This window comes from Prinia subflava, chromosome 3 (assembly GCF_021018805.1).
Source record: "Prinia subflava isolate CZ2003 ecotype Zambia chromosome 3, Cam_Psub_1.2, whole genome shotgun sequence".
Taxonomy (NCBI): Eukaryota; Metazoa; Chordata; class Aves; order Passeriformes; family Cisticolidae; genus Prinia; species Prinia subflava.
In genome coordinates this window covers 14,786,613-14,804,286 of record NC_086249.1, presented here as the reverse complement: position 1 = coordinate 14,804,286, position 17,674 = coordinate 14,786,613, and the positions used below count along the sequence as shown (strand labels likewise).

Genomic DNA, 17,674 nt, shown 5'->3' with positions numbered 1-17,674 from the left:
GCCCACAGCCTGTGTCAGAAGCTGAGAAGGGAGGAGGCACCCAGCCTCTTGCCAGCTCCAGGGGCTTACCGGCAGAAGCAAATTCCTGCAAGGGACAGGCTAAACAGGTTTAGCAGCTGTCAGACAGAGCCTGGCCCAGAGGGCTGGCCTGCTGCTTCATCTCCAGCCTGGTTTGCAGCTGTGGGAAAGTTGCCCTAAATGTAGAGATGTGTGGGGAGAGGAGTTCCTCCTCTTGTCCCTGTTTCGCTGCTTTTCACTCAGGTAAACTTGACCAGGCAGGCTGCTCTAAAAGATGGCTCCTCTCTTTCTCTTAGAATGGATTCCCTGGACCTGGTCCTACTTCCCTGGAAGCAGTTGGAAACAGCATTCTTTCCAATTCCAAAGAATGGGAAGGTCCCCTTTAAGTTGGAAGGCAACAATTCCATCCTGGTTATGAAAGAACCAGTATTCACCATCACCCTCACCTCTGACCTCCCAAATCTTCTACAAACAACTCACTTGCATAACCTCACTGGTGGTTTAAAGAGAGAGCAGTTCAGATACTCACGGAACAACTAATGGGATCTTGGGAATCTTCTTGGCCACTTTGAAGATGCCTTTTTCCACGGTGTTTCCTGTGAAGTACACGCCAGCCACGCTGGTCACCTGGTTCCCAGGGAATTCGAACAGCACCTTCTCCTTGCCGTGCTGACTGGCCCAGTACCAGGCTTGGCCTCCAACAAGCAGCCCCCCACCCCCTTTGACAAAGTCCACGATGCCTTTGGCCTGGGAGCTGTCGTAGGCGTCCATACAGAACACCCCCATGGATGGGCTGGGCCCCGCTCCCACCTGCACTCGGGTGCCAGCCCCGAGCAGCACCTGGGACAGGGAATCCAGCCGAGGATGAACCCCAACCAGGGCCTCGGGGCAAGGCTTGAGCCACTCCAAGGCATTTCTGAGGAACTGGGAGAACTTGGGGCTCTTCAGGATTCCTTCATGGGAAACGACCCAGGAGCCTGATTTTGGAATGTTTCATGGAATTGGCCCAGTAGCTTTTACTTGTGGGCTTTGCAAGTCTGCCCACAGCAGGTCCAGCCTGTGCTTCAACTTAGAGCCCTCAGTGGGCAGGGAAATGGACCTTGGGGAGATTGTTACAGCTCTGCTTAATGCTTTCTGAATTGGGATGATTTTCTGGAAGTAGGCTGTCCATTCTGACCCATTTTCTTCTCTCTCCTTGCAGACTGTGCCTGCTGAAAGGCAGAGGGGTGACCAGGATCTGCAAAATCTCTGACTCTCCGTGTCTTCCCGAGGCTGAAGCCGTGTTTGCTGTCAATGACAACCCAGTGGAAGACGGTAAAGACTGAAAACTTTGGGTTTTTTCCCCTGAATCCCACAACTCTCTCTGCAGCTGTGCCCTGCATATCTCTTAACAGAGTTTCCAGGTTTAGAAGGGTTTTGCTTTCTGCAATATTATCTATAAGTCAATGAAAAAGAATCTTACTGTATCAATGTGATGTTACTTTGCTTGAGTTGTTTAATTAAAGCATATCATTGATAAGGGGTTTGAGCATCCCTTGGATGGCCCTTGGGGCTGGCAGCTCTGATTTATTTTCTCTTCATTCCTTTAATGTCTTTCAATTATTTCTTAAGCAATTACTGCAATTTGGACACACAGTAAGGACAGCAGCATTCCCACTCTGCTGGATTGGGAAATCCAAGCCCAGTTCCTTGGAGAGACTGAGGGGATGGGGAGCTGAGCCTCAGGCTGGGTTTTGACAGTGGGAATTTGGTGAAGAAGAAAGAAGAGAGATTTCCCCAAAAAGGGGTTTAGGCCAGTTCTGCTGGCTTTGGGTGCTTGTACCCCCCAAAAATCCTCCTGGTTCAACAGGACTTGAAGAAGCAGCGGGATGTGCCAGGGGCCTGTGCTGGGACCCCCAAACCCTGGTCAGGGAGGGTGGGAAGTGTCAGCTCCAGGGGAACACTAGGGAGGGGCTACGCTGGGACGCCTCAAATTCCAGCCAGAGCTGCTGGGCACTGCTGCACCTTTGGGACATTGCAGAGAGGCTCCACTGCCTGATGCAGAGAGCTCTCCCGTTATCTTTGTCGTGCTTAGAACCGGGAAGGTCATTCCAGCTGCAGGGGTTGAAAAGCCCGTGGGAGCAGCTGGAGTCGCAGACGATCGCACAGAGGCGGTCCCGGGCGTGACTGGGGGCGGTACCGGGGGCGGGGCTTAGGCGCGAGGCAGGGGGCGGGGCTGGGCGGTCCCGGGCGTGACTGGGGGCGGTACCGGGGGCGGGGCTTAGGTGCGAGGAGGGGGCGGGGCTGGGCGGTCCTGGGCGTGACTGGGGCGGTACCGGGGGCGGGGCTTCATGGGAGGGTCCCGGCCCCGGCTCAGGCGTGCGGGGAGCCAGCGCGCCTGCGCGGGGCGGGGCCGAGGTTATTTAAGCCGCGGTAGTTGCCTGCTCCGCCATTCTCTGAGTCTGACCACGTTGTGGTTGGGAGTCGTCGTCCGGACTCCGCAGCCCGGGACAGCACGGGTTTCGGCTCCCTTTCATATTTCCCCCTCTACCCCTCCTTCCTCCCTCCTCGTATTCTCCTTCTTTCTGGCCGGAGAGGGGGCCGGGTTGGACCCCGTCCGGAGGAGGGGATCCGGGGGTGGGGACTGAAGGGGGGTAGAGCCCTCTCCACCCCGGACCCCCCCTCCAGAGGGGGCCCTACCCGAGCCCCTCACCCCGGTACCCCCTCCTAAGGAGGGGACCCCCTAACCCCCGCCCCGACCCCCCCGGGACACCTCAGTGTGATGTAGGGAGAGCCGGAGCCCCGGCGGTGTCGGGCCGTGTGTTTGACCGGTGTGGGGACACCCGCCGGGCGGGGCTGTCCCCGTGTGGGGCTTCCAGGGAGGGCGGGGGGTGCCGGCTCCGGCGCTGTGGGCTTTATTGGCCGGCACCCCGAGCCCCGCAGCTGCGGGGGAAAGAAGGAGAGGGGAGGATGGAGGGGGCAGACGGGGTGGTCGGGGTGGGTGAGGCACGACAGAGGGCAGGTCGGGGTGCTGGGGTGTGCAGGGCAGCAGGGAGAACGGGCAAGCGGAGGCGGGGTACTGAGACACTAGAAAAGCTAAGGTTACAGTTAACAATAGGTGTTGCTGATTTAGTTGAAATGAATACATAAGCTTTGCTGAAAACAGTTAAAAGTTAGAGGATGGCTAGAAGAAACCGGATTTAAGATAAGCTACCCCGGATTTAATAACTCATTGCTTGTCAAACAGAGAAACTAATCAATACAACACCAGACATCCTGTTTCCAGAAACCCACTGAAATAGTCCTGGAAAACAGGAAACAGGGAGTTCTACCAGCCATTAATCACATCTGCATTGAAAAGGTTGAAAGTTTAGAACGAGGAAGACTTGTTTTACTTCCTCCTTTTGGTGACCACTCCTCACAAAAGGACCACCGACCCATTTCAGGGAACAAACTACGCATGCTTAATAGCCTTTTTGTCAATTAGCATACAAAGCGGAGAAGAGGAAGTGACAGGGGTATGAATATGCATTTGTATTTTGCGTATTCAACATTTTTGTAAATGAAAGACTTTATAATTACCTGTGATCTTTGCAGTGCGCCTTAGGCGTCGCAATAAGCATACACTTTCTAACTTGAACTGTTAGAGAGTCTTTTGTCTGTCACAGTTGGATACTGATATTAGATCGATATTCATATTTTAATAAATCAATAGGACACCAGAGGGATGCTTTACCTTGAGGGAGAGAGTGTCCGTGCATATCCAGGGTAACTGGAAACATGAACACACCCAGTGGAATTCCAGCTCCATACACCTGTGCATTCTGTCTGTCAGGAACAACAGTTGTTATAGAGGTGGGTACTGCTACAGAAGACACATAATCAAGACTAGGAATTCTGTGACATGAGTAGCCTTGCGTAAGAAGAAAATGCTAATTTTTTGTCAAAAATGAGTGTTTTATGTGGCTCAAAGAATCAAAGGAATTGGCAAAAGCAGGTTTAATATTAAGTGAAAGCACAAAATGCATTGGCAAAGCTCATTCTACTGCTTACTAGATGGTTAAAGCACAGAAAAATCATGCTGAAATGTAATCAATCTAAAACTAAAATCAACAGAAATGATCTATACTGAGGTTGGGGAAGGAAGAAGGGGAAAGATGGGAAAAGATAAGGATAAACGGAATAAGGAAGACCCTCCCAATGTTCAGAGAGGTCTGCCTTGCCAAACTTAGGCCCAGACTTGACCAATGACTTAGGCCTAAACTCAGGTTGTTATTTGGGCAAGAAAAATAAATTTCCAAAGCTGTTTGTTAAAAACCAAAAGCTTATTAGACAGCACTAGTTCCTGGGAACAGACAGTGTTTCTGGTTTCTGATGCAGCTCATCAAGGCCAAGGCCTAACGAGCATTTTTAAATCACAGTGTGGCCCAAGGAGAGTGGGGAAGGTGTTCTGTGAATGTCCTTCAGTAGTTAGAAAACACTGATTTTCCCCAATAAAAATCTCTTGCACAAGTCAGTATGACCTCTCCTTGTCCTTGACAACAGTAGAGCCAGAGCTGGGTTTTCTTTCAGGACCAGCTCAGAAATCTGTAGTGCCTGTTTCTCATCCCATGCCAGGGCAATGCCATCTCCCTGCTTCACAGAAAAGAATGAAAGTTCTTATTCATCTCAGAACTGCCCTGTGTAAACAAGCAAAAGAAAACTTTGAGTAGATTGTGCAATACATGTTTCCAGAGCCTATAAAGAAATATAGATTGTTAGTCCAAAGCTTCCAGATCAAAATATTGTTTTCAGTGAAAATGATTTTCAAGCTAACTGTCCAGGTATGCATTCAGCAAGGATCCTTCACCCCATATGTTCCGTATGCCTTTGCTAACTGCATTAAAACTACTTTGGAGAAGTTTTGCAGCACATGTAACCCTGATGGAGTAGAGGTGCTGGACTCACTGATTCTCGACTTTGAGTGAGGTTGTTTTCCTCATTGTTCAATTGCAGGTACCCCCTATATAAAATGCCATCACTTGTCCATAGGTCATCTTCTTTTACATGAGGAATTACCTTATTTGGGGAAGATCATCCTCTTCAAAGTGGTTTGTTGGAAGCCTGTATAGTTCAAGGTTGCCTGTAGTTTATCCCTTTGGATGCATTTTAAAAATCATTTTGCCAGAGACTCTCTCATTACAAAAGCCATAAACTAGCTCTGACAACAAGCCATGTGGAAGCAACGTGCAAAACTCGTATTTTTAGGCATGGAGACTTTGCAAGCAAGCCAGTTAACTTTTCCTGCTGTGTCAGAGGGCTGAGTGCAGCAGCTCCAAGTGTGTGCATACAGTTGTACCTGTATATAATGATTTTTAAAAATATTAATGTATGTAGCAATGCACACAGACATGGCCACAGCACAGACACTTTCAGCAAATGAAGACAGGTTTTTTTCATGTGTTTTAAGTGAGCCCCTAGCTGTGCACAGACACAGCCATATGCCATACATAGCCTACACAAGCCTGAGGGTAGGGGTGACAAAAACATCTGTGGTCTGTGGCATGAATGCATTCAGCAAAGTCCATGTGGGAGTGAGCTAGAGGCTTCCTGAGTCTCTGACACTTCTGCTTCTGTGTGCTAGTTGACTTTTTTTCAATCTTCCCTTTTTCTCATTTCTTTTATAGTGCTGCGCCTCAAATTTTCACACAGAGCCTCTGGACATTGAATCAGGAGACAATGACATGGATGTTCTCCCAGCCTGGAGAAGCTCTGCCACCCCATCCTCAGGAGCTTCCCCTCTGTAAGTGTGCCTTAAGCCACTCTGGGAAGATGAGAAAATGAAAATCTTTTATCAGAAATGCCCACAGTGCCATGGCAGCATTAACACTTGTGGGACATGACCTGAATTTATTCTGTGTTTTTCACCTGCAGACCACTGGCCTACAGAATATGGGAAGAGGTTTGCTTAGCAGAAGCCTGAATAAGGACGTGTTGTAGGACTCCTGCCAGCAGCTCCACTCTCCTGCATCATCCTGCTTCAAATGGAGCTTAAAATCTGCCAGAAGTGCTGGTAACCAGAAAAGAGATGAGGTGAGAAGTTTTACTGGAAACCACCAGAGAGAATTTTTCTAGACCACTGACACAGAGCTCTAGGTGCTCACTGGCTCATGAGAGAGGGAGTCTATGGCACCAAAGAAACCTATATGGTGAGGAAGGAAAAAGGATAAGCATCCCCTTTGGTGTTTTACACTGCACCAAAAGAGTGTAGGCAGTGATAAATGGCATCCTGACCCTGGTGTCATGACTTGACTTGGCATTTGAGAGGTGGGATGTGTAGTTTTTTCCCATATAGATGTGGGTTTCTATTTTAGGTACATTTTGTTACACAACCAATTTATTCCACTTGTAAAAAAACCCCACAGAAAGGAAATGAAAGAAAACTATTCCTCCTTTGCCACACAATAGCAGTATGTATTCCATATTTGTAAGTGTTGATCTAGCTACTCTATAAACACAGGCAACAATTCTTTTGCCTTTCTTAAATATATAAATAAGTAAAATACATATCTTCTTCCCTGCAATGACTCCAATGAGAGTGGAGAAGCTGTCTCTCAGCTAGCTGATGAGGGTTCCTGGGGCTTCTTGCAGGATCTTCACAACTTCCACGGAATGGGGAAGCTGTAGATTTCAGAGAAAACGATGTTCCCTGAAGTGAAGGAGGAGGAGCAGTGAGGAGCTGAAGGAGGGATGTTGGGTAAGTGCTGCATCTCTGCCCCTGCTTAGCACTGCCTAAACCATGGTTAGCAACGCTACAGGTAAGACTGACTGACAGTGAGGAAGGACTGCCTGGGGTTTTAGTTCTGCTCTACTCCAGGTCTTCTGCTATTTCTGTTCTTTTCATAGCAGGAATTACTTGAGGTTTGTAGCTTTATGTGCAGTTTGGGATGTGTGGTGCAATTCCATCATGTTTGGCTGTGGAGCAGAAGGCCTGTACCTCTGACTGAAAGACGGGGAAGAAACTTTCTTTTGGGGAGCCTGAGATATGTCCTGATGCTTAGCAGAGTGTTTTAGAAGTAAAACATCAAGCTATAAACCATCTCCTCTCTGTTCATCTGTGAATACTTGTATGGAAGACGACTTCTCTGGTTATCCACAGCCGTGAAAGCAGTAATTGCACTTGTGGGTTGCTAATTCCCAGTTTTTTTCCTGAGAAATCTGCAGCAAAAAGCAGCAGGCCCACAAGGGGCAGGAGTTAAAGCAGTTAAGACCATGAACATATGTGGTAGATAGATTTGTCTGCTGCAGTTTTGGGATTGAGCAAGAAGTGCTGGGGAGAAATGGGAGCAGAAGAGGCTGACCTGGGGATGTTGAAAATGCAGTATAACCAGCACCTCTCACTTCAGAAAAGCTGCAGGCTTTTGAGTTGGGTGCTGGGTGGACTTGGTGATGAGGTAGGAACATCAAATACTGCATGAAAGACGCCACTGCTGCTCTGACTGCCAGAAGTGTGGGTTTGGATTTTAAATAACATAGCCTTGATTTGCAGAGCAGTTACCTTATCCTTATTAGGGAAAGCAGGAGAGATGATACAGATGTGTGCCACTGCTTCCTCTTCTTGCCATCCCTTCCAGCCTTTCCTTGCCCACAGACACGTCTCACAGAAAACAGACTTCTAAGACAGGGTCTTTAGTTCCCATTAAAATGTGTTTTCACTTCAGAACAGAACCGTATTTTGCTGAATTAAACACGGGAATGGTTCTGTGACATACTGGTTATCCTTTAAAAATTGTGGTGACAACTGACGCACTGATGGATACCTGACCTTCTCCTCTTTCAGGTTGTGTTAGCAAATATTTAATTCATGCTGGACCTTGCATTTATTTTATGTTGCATTTATTTTTATGATTTCACTCTGCCACATCCTCTTCAGGGCAGCGCACCACCAGAGGGGTTTTTAGACTCATCTCTTTCAGGGAGGAGCATCTATCTACATGAGAAAAAGCAGCTGCGTGTTAAGGTCTCAGATGCAACAATGGAAAGAAACGAGTGAACCATACGGCCGAACACAGGGACTACCTGGGATGGAATCTCCTAAACTGAGATATTTCCCACTTTGGCAGCTACGTGCCTGCAGTCCCGTGGTGTGCAGGAACTGCCTCAGAATCAGCATCAGGACTGGGATCCCCGTGGGAGCGGCTGTGTGCCGACGTCTCCCTGCTCGCCCCAGAAGGAGAATCAGAACACCAGAGCATGCTGGATCTGCTGCTGCTCCCTCCTGGGCTGAGGAGGGCTCCTCTTGAGCCTGGTAAGAGAGTGAATCTCCCCCAGCCTCAGCACTCCTTGGGATGAATCCGAGCAGGAGCGGTGCCGTTCCCCGGCTGGAAGAGTGACACGTGTATCGCCCAGTCTTGTGCAGCCACCGCCACCGAGGCTGAGTAAAAATTTTAATTTATTTTAATGCAGCTGTTGAGGCATTGAGATTCCATCAAAGGCAGTAACACGAGGAGAGCCACAACAGAGAACACAAGTATTCCTTTGCCACTTTTAAATGGGTCTGCTTCATCTCTGCTTGGTTGGTCCTTTTTGGATTTTGAGAGTTCCTTCTCGCTCAGAAGCACAGCTGTTCAGGGGTTGTGAATTTTAAAAATTGCAGATTTAATTCTGCATTTCACACATGAATATTTAAACTGAGTCATATACTCTCGTCTTTCTGTAAGGTCCCATTTTTAATAATTAATGCCTGTTCTTTTGAGGAAATAAACCCCATACATGAGATTCATATGCATTTAAAAGAAAAGATACTTCTCTGGGACAAGTTCCAATATGACAATATTCTGTTATGAATATTTATAGACCCATCAAAATTGGTGAATACTGAATTTGCTGATAGAATTTATAGAAGGTTTGTTGTTTTTTGTTTTACTTTGCTCTTGAAAGAGACTGAGAAATTCTTTGCAAATTGGGTCAAGTTCAGTACATGAGTCTGGTCAAAATGTATATTTTTCACTTTTTGGTTAAAAAAAATTCAGCTTTTAAAGTTTCAAACTTTTTTGATTGAAAGCAACTTTTGCATGCATAATGTATCCAAGTGCAAAGAAAAAAAATCCCCAAAACTTCTGACAGCACTGAATAAAATGAAACAAAACATTTCCTTTATGTCAAAGATTTTATGTGAATGAAAATGAAATTTGAGACTTTTTAATGTAAGAATTGCATTACTGATTGCACGTTAGTAGCAGAATATAGATCAATGTGGTTGTATTGGCATTTTTACTGGGTTGTAATGAAAGCTTTTCATCCAGATGTACCACAATTCCGTGTTAGAGTTGTGCACAAAACAAGTCTTTGAGGAAAGCAGTTCTATTGAGGGTGGCGAGGCACTGGAACAGGTTGCCCAGAAAAGCTGTGGATGCTTCATCCCTGGAAGGTGTTCAGGGTCAGGCCGGATGGAGCTCTGAGCAACCTGGCCTGGTGGAAGTATCCATGGCAGGGGGTTGGAACTGGAAGATCTTTAAGGTCCTTTCCAACCCAAACCGTTCTGTGATTCAGTGACTTGAATATGCACTTGTGTTAGGGAAAACACCATCCCTTGCATTTGGCATGTGACTGTGGCAGCGTTTGCTCTTCCTGTGCCACATGTGTGGCAGTGTTGTGGCTTCTCTCCTGTGCACCAGGCATCCTCACGTGGTTGGTTTCACATTTAAAATGAAATCTTTAATGCTGCATAGTTGAAGCCTGTTACTCTCACAGCAGTTGGTACTAGATGAGCATTCAGGTCTCTGGGTGCAGAGTGAACCCTGGCTGCCTTTCCTTCTCTTCCCAGCACATGCTGGGGTTTTGTTTTTCTCCCGGTAGCTTCAGTCGGTCTCAGCTGCCTTGGTTGTTGCACCTACGTACCCCCCTGCCCAAGCAACTCCGGCAAAGCTCCCAGGCACAGGCAACACTTAGCAAGCTTAGTTACAGTGATATTCAGCTCTTAGCAGTGATCAGCTCTTTTACAGTGATTCTCAGCTCATAAGCTTGCTAAGGTGCCTTGGCAGACACAGGGAGAGAGAGGAGAAGTCCCGTATGAAGTTCACAGATGATCCTTTATTAGCTTCTTCCGTGAAGGGTTCCAGGGACAGCTCTTCCACTGAGCTGGGGGAAAAGTGGGGTTTTTATAGGGTACCGAGGTTTTGAGAAGGGGTCCAACAGTATGAGTCGGGGTAGAAAGTGACCTATTGTCTTACAGGGAGATAAGAGGGGGTCCAAGTGCGGGAGAAGGGTTATTTTGGCCTAGTCACCATGACTAGGCATTTCTGCCCTTAGGCGACTGCCCGCCAGGGAGGCCTACCAGGCCTCATGGCTGCAACACCGGGGAACTTGGTTGTGTTTGAATCAGGGAGTGAACAGTGCGTGATCCAAACAACCCACAAGGAAAGTCTTGTTACTGCAGATATGACATTTCTGAATCAGCTGTTGCACAGAGATGTTTGCTTGTCTGCTGCATCTTGAGTTTTGCCTTGGGAATGAAAACATCGTGTCAGTATTTCCCATGGGATGAGAGCACAATTTTCTGATCACCTCTAGCTGTGGGTGCCTGATTCAGACAGTAAATTATTAAAGAGATAGAAATGGCAGCATTTATAAGACATGGTTTGTTAAAAGGTTTACATAGTTGTACAACAGCAGGAGTTACTAGATGCCTCTTTAGTTCACCCTGCCTATGAATGCAAGAAGCAAACTCATATAGTTTTGATCCCTTGCAATAGGAGGGTTGCTCTTTTTGTCCTGCTCCAAAAGGGAAGTTGCTCTTCAAGAAATTAAAAGCATGCAAAGGCCAGGAATAATTTCTTTGCCAAACAGCTGATGAAATCTAGACCCTGAGTGGTACCAGAGGATTAAAAAAACCCTGTTTGTAAAACAGTAGCACTTTTGTTGTTATTTTTTGTTTTGTTTTAAATGTTGTGTCTTTATTTTCTTTTTAATTTTTTTTATTTTCAACTCTGTTTTTGCCTTATGTTCTTAAATATAAGAACGACACTTGACATGGTCTTGTTTAGGGCTCCTGCTTTCAAAGGAAACAGGGAGAACTGCAAGTTCTCTTTGAAGGGATGAGCACAACAATTTGTGACTACATGCCTTTTTCTTTGCCTTCATTTTCTGCAGTGCTGATTCCTTCTGCTGAAGATGGTTCGGAAATGGGCAGCTCTGGCTGTGCTCCTTTTCTTGCCAATCAATCTGGTTGAAGGTGAGAAAGATCCAAAACTACATGTAACGTTGTTTGGTCCTCTGAATTTCTGACTTTCCAGGACACTGAAACTTCATAGTACACCAGAGCAAAGTTTGCCTATTGTTTAGTGGGAATGGAAAGAGTAATGTCACCTCAGCTGGCAAAATAATTGAGTGCCTTGCAGAATGGCACAGAATGATAAATCTGATAGGAATCCAAAACCGGTCATCTAAAGACACATCTGTTCAGCTGGGACAAAGGCAGGAGAGCTATGATTTCTGGAATAAAAGGGATCCACATGTCTCTTACTAAACTGCTGCTCCAAGTGATGTTGGTTTTAACTGTGCCATAGGTGTGTGTTCCACAGCTGTCCCAGGTTTTACTGGCACTTGAAGCAAGGCACTTAATTCAGGAACACAATAAATTTTTTAAAAGCAGTTTCCTTTCCCTTAAGAGAGGATTTTACCTGCCCCATCAATTTTTCAAAGCCTATATTAAAGTGACAGAAATTTGTTGCCTAAAATAAAGGTGGAGGACTTGAAGCTCAAGTCAGCATCATTGTCCACAGCAAAAAGGCACCATCTCCACTGCACTTCCAAACTTCAGGAAGGTGGATCAGGAAGCTGAATACTAATATGTGCCCCAAGGTTGCCAGTGCAGTCACGAAGTATATTTTTAAGTGTGATGAAGCCAAGAGTTTCCTGTGCTTGTACAATGGCTGTAGCATCTTCTAAATGTCATTTTTCATCTTATGCAGCTCACAACATGAGTGTAGAGGCTGGCCATGAAGCTGTGCTGAGCTGCCCCAACGTCTCCAAGGTGACTTTGGTGCTGGTGACATGGAAGATGAGTTCCAGCATTTGCCTCCTGTCCTAGAGTAGGGATCACAATGAGACAAGCAGGAAGAACTGCAGTGAGAGGATCACGTGGAAATATTCACCTGTCAGTGACCCTGCGCTTCGTATTTACCCTGTGAACCTTGGGGATGAGGGGAACTACACCTGTGAAATTGCCAACAGTGAAGGGAATTTTAATTTTTTCACTTCTCTGACTGTGATAGGTAAGACTGCATCACTAAAATAAAAATTAATTTAGTCTATCTGCAACATAGGCAGGAACAAAAGAATATTAGGAAGCATAATGAATACATCAAATCACCTTTTTCATATAGTCAGGTAAAATATATCTAGGTTTCCATAAATTGAAAAAAAACCCAAATAAACCACAGGAGGACTTTGTGATTTGGCTATATTAGTTAAATCATCTCAATATAACTAAAAATGATGAGAAATGAATTTTCAACTCTGTGATTGCTATTACTAATTTTAGTCACTTGATTTTTTTTTTGATTGGGTTCTTTTATTAGTTTGTTTTGGTTTGGGGTTTTGGGTTTTTTTTGTTGTTCCCTGCAGAATCTTGCCTTTCTGATAAAGACACAAGTTTTGTGCAAGCCTTTCCCCGTTTTGCTGAATGCAGAATATGAGTTGGACTTGAAGCAGAACAATTTTGCCCAATTCCTTTTTTTAGTTCCCTGCAATCAGATTTTTGATTCTGCATATTCAAACTCCTAAATATTGTACCTGAAGTTTCAGCAATCTGCCTTTTCATCAGTCAAGTGGTAAATCTTTATTTAATCCATCCCTCTCTATCATCCCATCTCCTGTTAATCTGTTATCTTTTGGAAAACAGGAGGAAGCAGTAGTTTAGATGCAGCCAGCTAATTTTTGATATGTCCACCTTGGACTTTTTGATGTATTGTTTTTCCTTAAAGATGTGCTAATATCTCAAGTTATTTTAAAATCTCAAGAATTGGTCATACAACTAAAAAAAAATACCACCTATTTGTCACTTTCTCCGTTGGTGATTTTATACTAAAAATGAAAGAGAATTGTAAAATATTAATAGAAATAACAGTTGTGGTTTTTAAAAATTTCTTCTGCAGTCCCTCCTACGGTGGCTCTGACCCAGGACAAGAGCAGGGTGGCTGTCTGTCAGGCATCTGCAGGAAAGCCACCTGCTGACATCTCCTGGATCCCTGCAAGCAGTCACAGCTCTGAGGAAGAATTCCATCACCCCAATGGAAAAGTGACCAGAGTGAGCTACCTGGGCCGGGCCAACAGCTCATTTCCCTCTGTCACCTGCCTGGTCACCCACCCAGCCACGAACCAGACTCTGGTCATGGACCTGAGATGTAAATAATGTTATTTGGTGATTGCTTTTTATCGTGCCTTGGGCGCCTTTCTGCCCTCTCTGCTGTTCTGTGTAGTTGTTCCCACTAAATGTCAGGGCCCTGGAATGAGGTTGGCATGGTTATAAGGTGAAGTCCTAGCGCATGTTGAGAGATAAATTAATAATCCTGAAACCAAATGCTTTGTGGTACTGTAGGGAGAAGCTGTCAGCGTGTTTTTCTTTCAATTCTTGTTCTGTTGTACAAGAATTCCTTATTTTGCTTTCAGTGGGCTCACCTTGGCTGGCTGCCAGGTGCCCTCCAAGCTGCTTTATTGCCCCCCCACTTTCAACAAGACATGGAGAAAAATACAATGGACAGCTCGTGGGTCAAGGTGAAGACAGGGAGAAATCATTCACCAATTACTGTCACAGGCAAAAGAGACTTGAGAGAAAGTAATTTCTTGCCATTCAAATCAGAGTAGGATAGTGAGAAACAAGAACGAATCAAAAAGCACCTTCCCCACAATGTTTTGTCCAGCTTTTCCACAGTAGTCATGGTCTGGAGAAAATTTCCTTGCACAATGTCTGTCTGTGACTTGTAAGAGTTCCAGAGGTACTAAAGGTTAAAATTCAGCTTCTCCTCTGGCTGTGCTGGACTTGTTGGAAGTCTATTGCAGTAAGATTTGTAAGAACAGCTACATAAGTGCTCATATCACCAAAGTATCTCTGCTAGTAGAGGCATGAAGAACAGAAATCAGCATAAACCAGTCATTAGTAACAGCATTTTGCAGGGATGGCTGCTCAGTCATTCAGGGCTAGTAGTACTTGAAGAAAATGAGACTGTAAAGGCAGGTGAGTTAAAAATGAAAATGTGTTTATACACACAAATGACTGGGGGTGTGAGGCAGCTTCTTATTGCTGGTTGGCATCCAGACATCTCATCTATTTCTCTCTGCTTTGTTTGGAAGCAGAGGATTAGCTTTTCCTCCAGTTAAGGTAGGCAGTAACATCACAAATCCATGGATACTGACATCTAGCTCTGTAACTTGCTCTCTTTTCTTATTGCTCAGACACTTCCCATGGACTTCTCTACATCCTGATAGGAGCAGCTGCAGGTGTCAGTGCTGTCACTGCTGTGACTTTATGCTTGCTTTTCAGGTGCAGAGGTGAGTCCTTTGGTGAACCTGAAATATATTACAGTCCCATTGCTGGCTCTGTGCAGGCACAAGGACATGCACTTTATTGCTGAGACTCAGGTGGGAGGCAAGGGCTGAGGGAAATGTTCATAGATGCATTGTCCTTTTGGAGAAGTCGTAATAAAATAAGGGGGGCAATTTAAAATAAGTCTGGAGTTTTGAAAGAGCCGTAGGTATCGTGGTATTAATGCATTACAGACATGTCAGAGATTTATTCAGGATGAAAAGGGTTCTTTCTGAGAATAGGGCAGGCTTGGAGTTTTTAGAATTATTTTGTTTGTTCTGCATTTACTGGCACAAAATTCTGTACTTAAGAATGACAGTTCATAAACTAATGACTAAACACAAATGATCTCTGTTTCCATGAGCAGTGATAAGTTTTCCCTTGAGCAAGTGTAAGAATAGGCCAAATGTACATACTTTGATATCTTTCAGATAATTGTGCATTGGCATATTAGATAGCTGATTTGTTTAATTTCTCATACTAAATGCAAAACACAGCTACTGAGAGGAAAATGAACTCTGCCCCAGTAGAAACCAGGACACTCAGCAAAAGTTTCAATGAAGGGAAAAGAAAAACACAACAAGAGCGTGTTAAAGAGTAAGATGTAAAAAAATAAGAACTTAACATATGAGGGTTACCATATTTTGAAGAAAGTCTTTCAAGAGCTGGAGGCAGCTAGAGCAGAACCCCAGTCACAACAGCTGTGTACCCTGCACCATCAAACCATTTTAACCTCCTGACATCCTCCTTTCAGCTCGCTGGTTACGTAAATGGGCACGTGGCCCGGCAGAACGCTTTACAGTAAGTGGCCTTTGTGCCTGTGTGTGTGCTTTGCAGGTTTTGGTGTATTCTTCACTAAAACTTGTAATTTCTTTGCAATCTGTCTGCTCTGACAAACCTCCCATTTACCTCTGTGAGCCCTTGGAGAGGGGAATGAGGAACACAGCTTCTGTGAGAACGTCTGTTGTTTGGATGGCCCTATCTTCATGTATAATCAGAGTATTTGAGCAATTGTTTAAGCACTGGATAGAGAGTGGTGTAGTGCATTTCCTGTCTATAAGTTACATCATTTACAATGCTGAATTTTAACTCTCCCAAAGCTCAATATTTTCATATTTCTGCCTCACAGAGTAGTCTTTACTCAGATTTTTACTTAAGAATCTTTATTCTTAATGGCAGAAGCCTGCCTAATTAAAGATTAGATGGAACCAGACATGCCTTTCACAGTAAGTGAAAAAGGTCCACTTTGTTTCACTATATTGGAGACAAACACAGCTATGCAACTTTATTTTTTATGTGGCAGTTCATATACTTGAAAGCCAGGAAACAGCAGTGATAAATCTGCCACCACAACTTTTACTTACTTTCTAATTCCAGTGTGTTGTGATATGTGTTTAACAAAAGGAAAACATGCTGCTTCTCCTCAGGGCTTCTGCCTCACTTAACGCACATGGAAAGACCAATTATTTCCTATTTTGTTTTCTGCTCATGATTTAATTAATGGTCGTGTAACCTTGTTTGTTGCAAACAAGTCAGAGTGCTCTGAAGTTAGAATGATTCATTTCCTGGCATGCTCTTGTGTGGCATTCAGGACAATTTCATTGCTGAGAGGGGGAGTTGTAGAGATCAAAGGCTTCCAATGATTTTAGGTGCCTAAATTGCATTGTTTGTGGTCTGTCTGTTTTGCTTTTGTTTTTGGTGTTTTGTTTTCAGAGAAGCTAGTATTGTTCATTTTCATCTATTTTACTGTAGATACCAACATCTCAAAGTTTGTTTTCGATCGTATTAAGAAAAAAATTTCAAAGGCTGTCCTGCTGAGGCTTTGTGAAGGCTCTTCTTGCATCTGTCTGCCAGTTCATATTTCACCCTCTGTGCTCCAACCTTTTGCTCAGAGAGCTCAGAGAAATCACATTCTTTTGCAGTAATGTTACCTACCAGGTTTCTTCCTTGCTTTTTGTTGGGGACCTGTGGGAATGAGGGTCCCACAAAATTCTACAATACAATGGTAAATGTTTTTCTTCCTTTTGCAGACTAAAACCTACAAGCTCCCACCTTCACCTGCGAGAAGAGAAGCAGTCAAGCCTCCTGACTTTCCAGAGCATATTTATGAGAATTACAGCCCAAGAACTGCTTATGTGTGCTTATAACAGTGCAGGCACAAGTAGTCAGCTCAGCTAATGATACTCAGGTACTCAAACTTGCACTTCAGCTCTTAAGACCTTACCCACAAAAACCTCTGTCTTTCCTGACCTGATGGTGGTGGGGCAGAAAGGCCCGTTTTAGTAAGTTTTTTTTTCTCTTTCTCTAAATGTCAGTACAGCTCTAGAAGAAGCTGGAGCTTTTAAAGATTGAATTAGGAAAATACCTGAGTTTTGTTTGAAAGTGGACTCTGATGTATGTGCTGGCTGTCCTCAAGTGATGGACATATTTCTGTGCCAGAGTAAAAGACTGCTGGTGAAAATATAGCACTTTTCTTTCCATTTTTCAACTGGATTATCTTTAAAGTTTTGTGTTGGAAAGTGACACGGGGGACCTCAAAACACAGAATGTCAAAGCAATACATCTAACAGAAATGCAGAAATAAGAGAGTTTTAGGGTTTTTTGGTGGTTTTGTTTTGTTTTCTGGGTAGATGGTTGCACATGACAGATGATGATCTAGTATTTGACATATTTGTTTATTTTTGAATTTTTAACTTATTTCTTTTTCAATTAATCTTTCTGTTTGCATTGATAATGGATGGAAAATAAAACCAATTTGATATTATACTGGATACGGGAATGAGAAACAGCAATGGACAATTTTTGGACATTCTTTAAAGTAAATGTACAAATACGCAAATACTTACCTGAAGGATTTCTGTGGTTATTTGGGTAAATGTTAGTTGACCAGTTTCTGAGAAGCTGACATCACAACATGGCTTTACTGAGGACAGAAGTATCAAGTTGTATAAAGTGCAGGTGGTGGGCTTGTTTAAAACAAAGAAAAAAAAAGACAACCCTAACCACACCATTTATTTCTTCTTATCTTCATGTTCTCAAGCTAAAAAACCTCCACAGACTGGTTGGTAATTTCAGTTTTCATTGGTCAGGTCTGTCAGACCTTTCAAACACTAA

At 44.4% G+C, this 17,674-nt stretch overlaps 1 protein-coding gene and 1 pseudogene across 1 annotated transcript; one reads left to right on the top strand and one right to left on the bottom strand.

Moving 5' to 3' along the window:
• Positions 1 to 308: 308 nt before the first annotated feature.
• Positions 309 to 2,534, bottom strand: LOC134548521 (TRPM8 channel-associated factor 2-like). Its single transcript, XM_063393423.1, has 2 exons — positions 2,465 to 2,534; positions 309 to 995 (listed from the first exon to the last, which is right to left on the bottom strand). The coding sequence occupies exons 1-2, from the start codon at positions 2,532 to 2,534 to the stop codon at positions 544 to 546; spliced, it is 522 nt and encodes a 173-aa protein (XP_063249493.1). The 3' UTR covers positions 309 to 543.
• Positions 2,535 to 2,984: 450 nt separating this feature from the next.
• On the top strand, positions 2,985 to 17,405 carry LOC134548833 (cell surface glycoprotein CD200 receptor 1-B-like; annotated as a pseudogene).
• The last annotated feature ends 269 nt before the right edge of the window (positions 17,406 to 17,674 follow it).

Coding starts and splice junctions, on each gene's coding strand:
- LOC134548521 (XM_063393423.1), bottom strand. CDS start 2,534: ATGAAAGGGAGCCGAAACCCGTGCTGTCCCGGGCTGCGGAGTCCGGAC. Junction 996..2,464: donor CGACTCCCAACCACAACGTG/GTCAGACTCAGA, acceptor TTCCAAAATCAG/GCTCCTGGGTCGTTTCCCAT.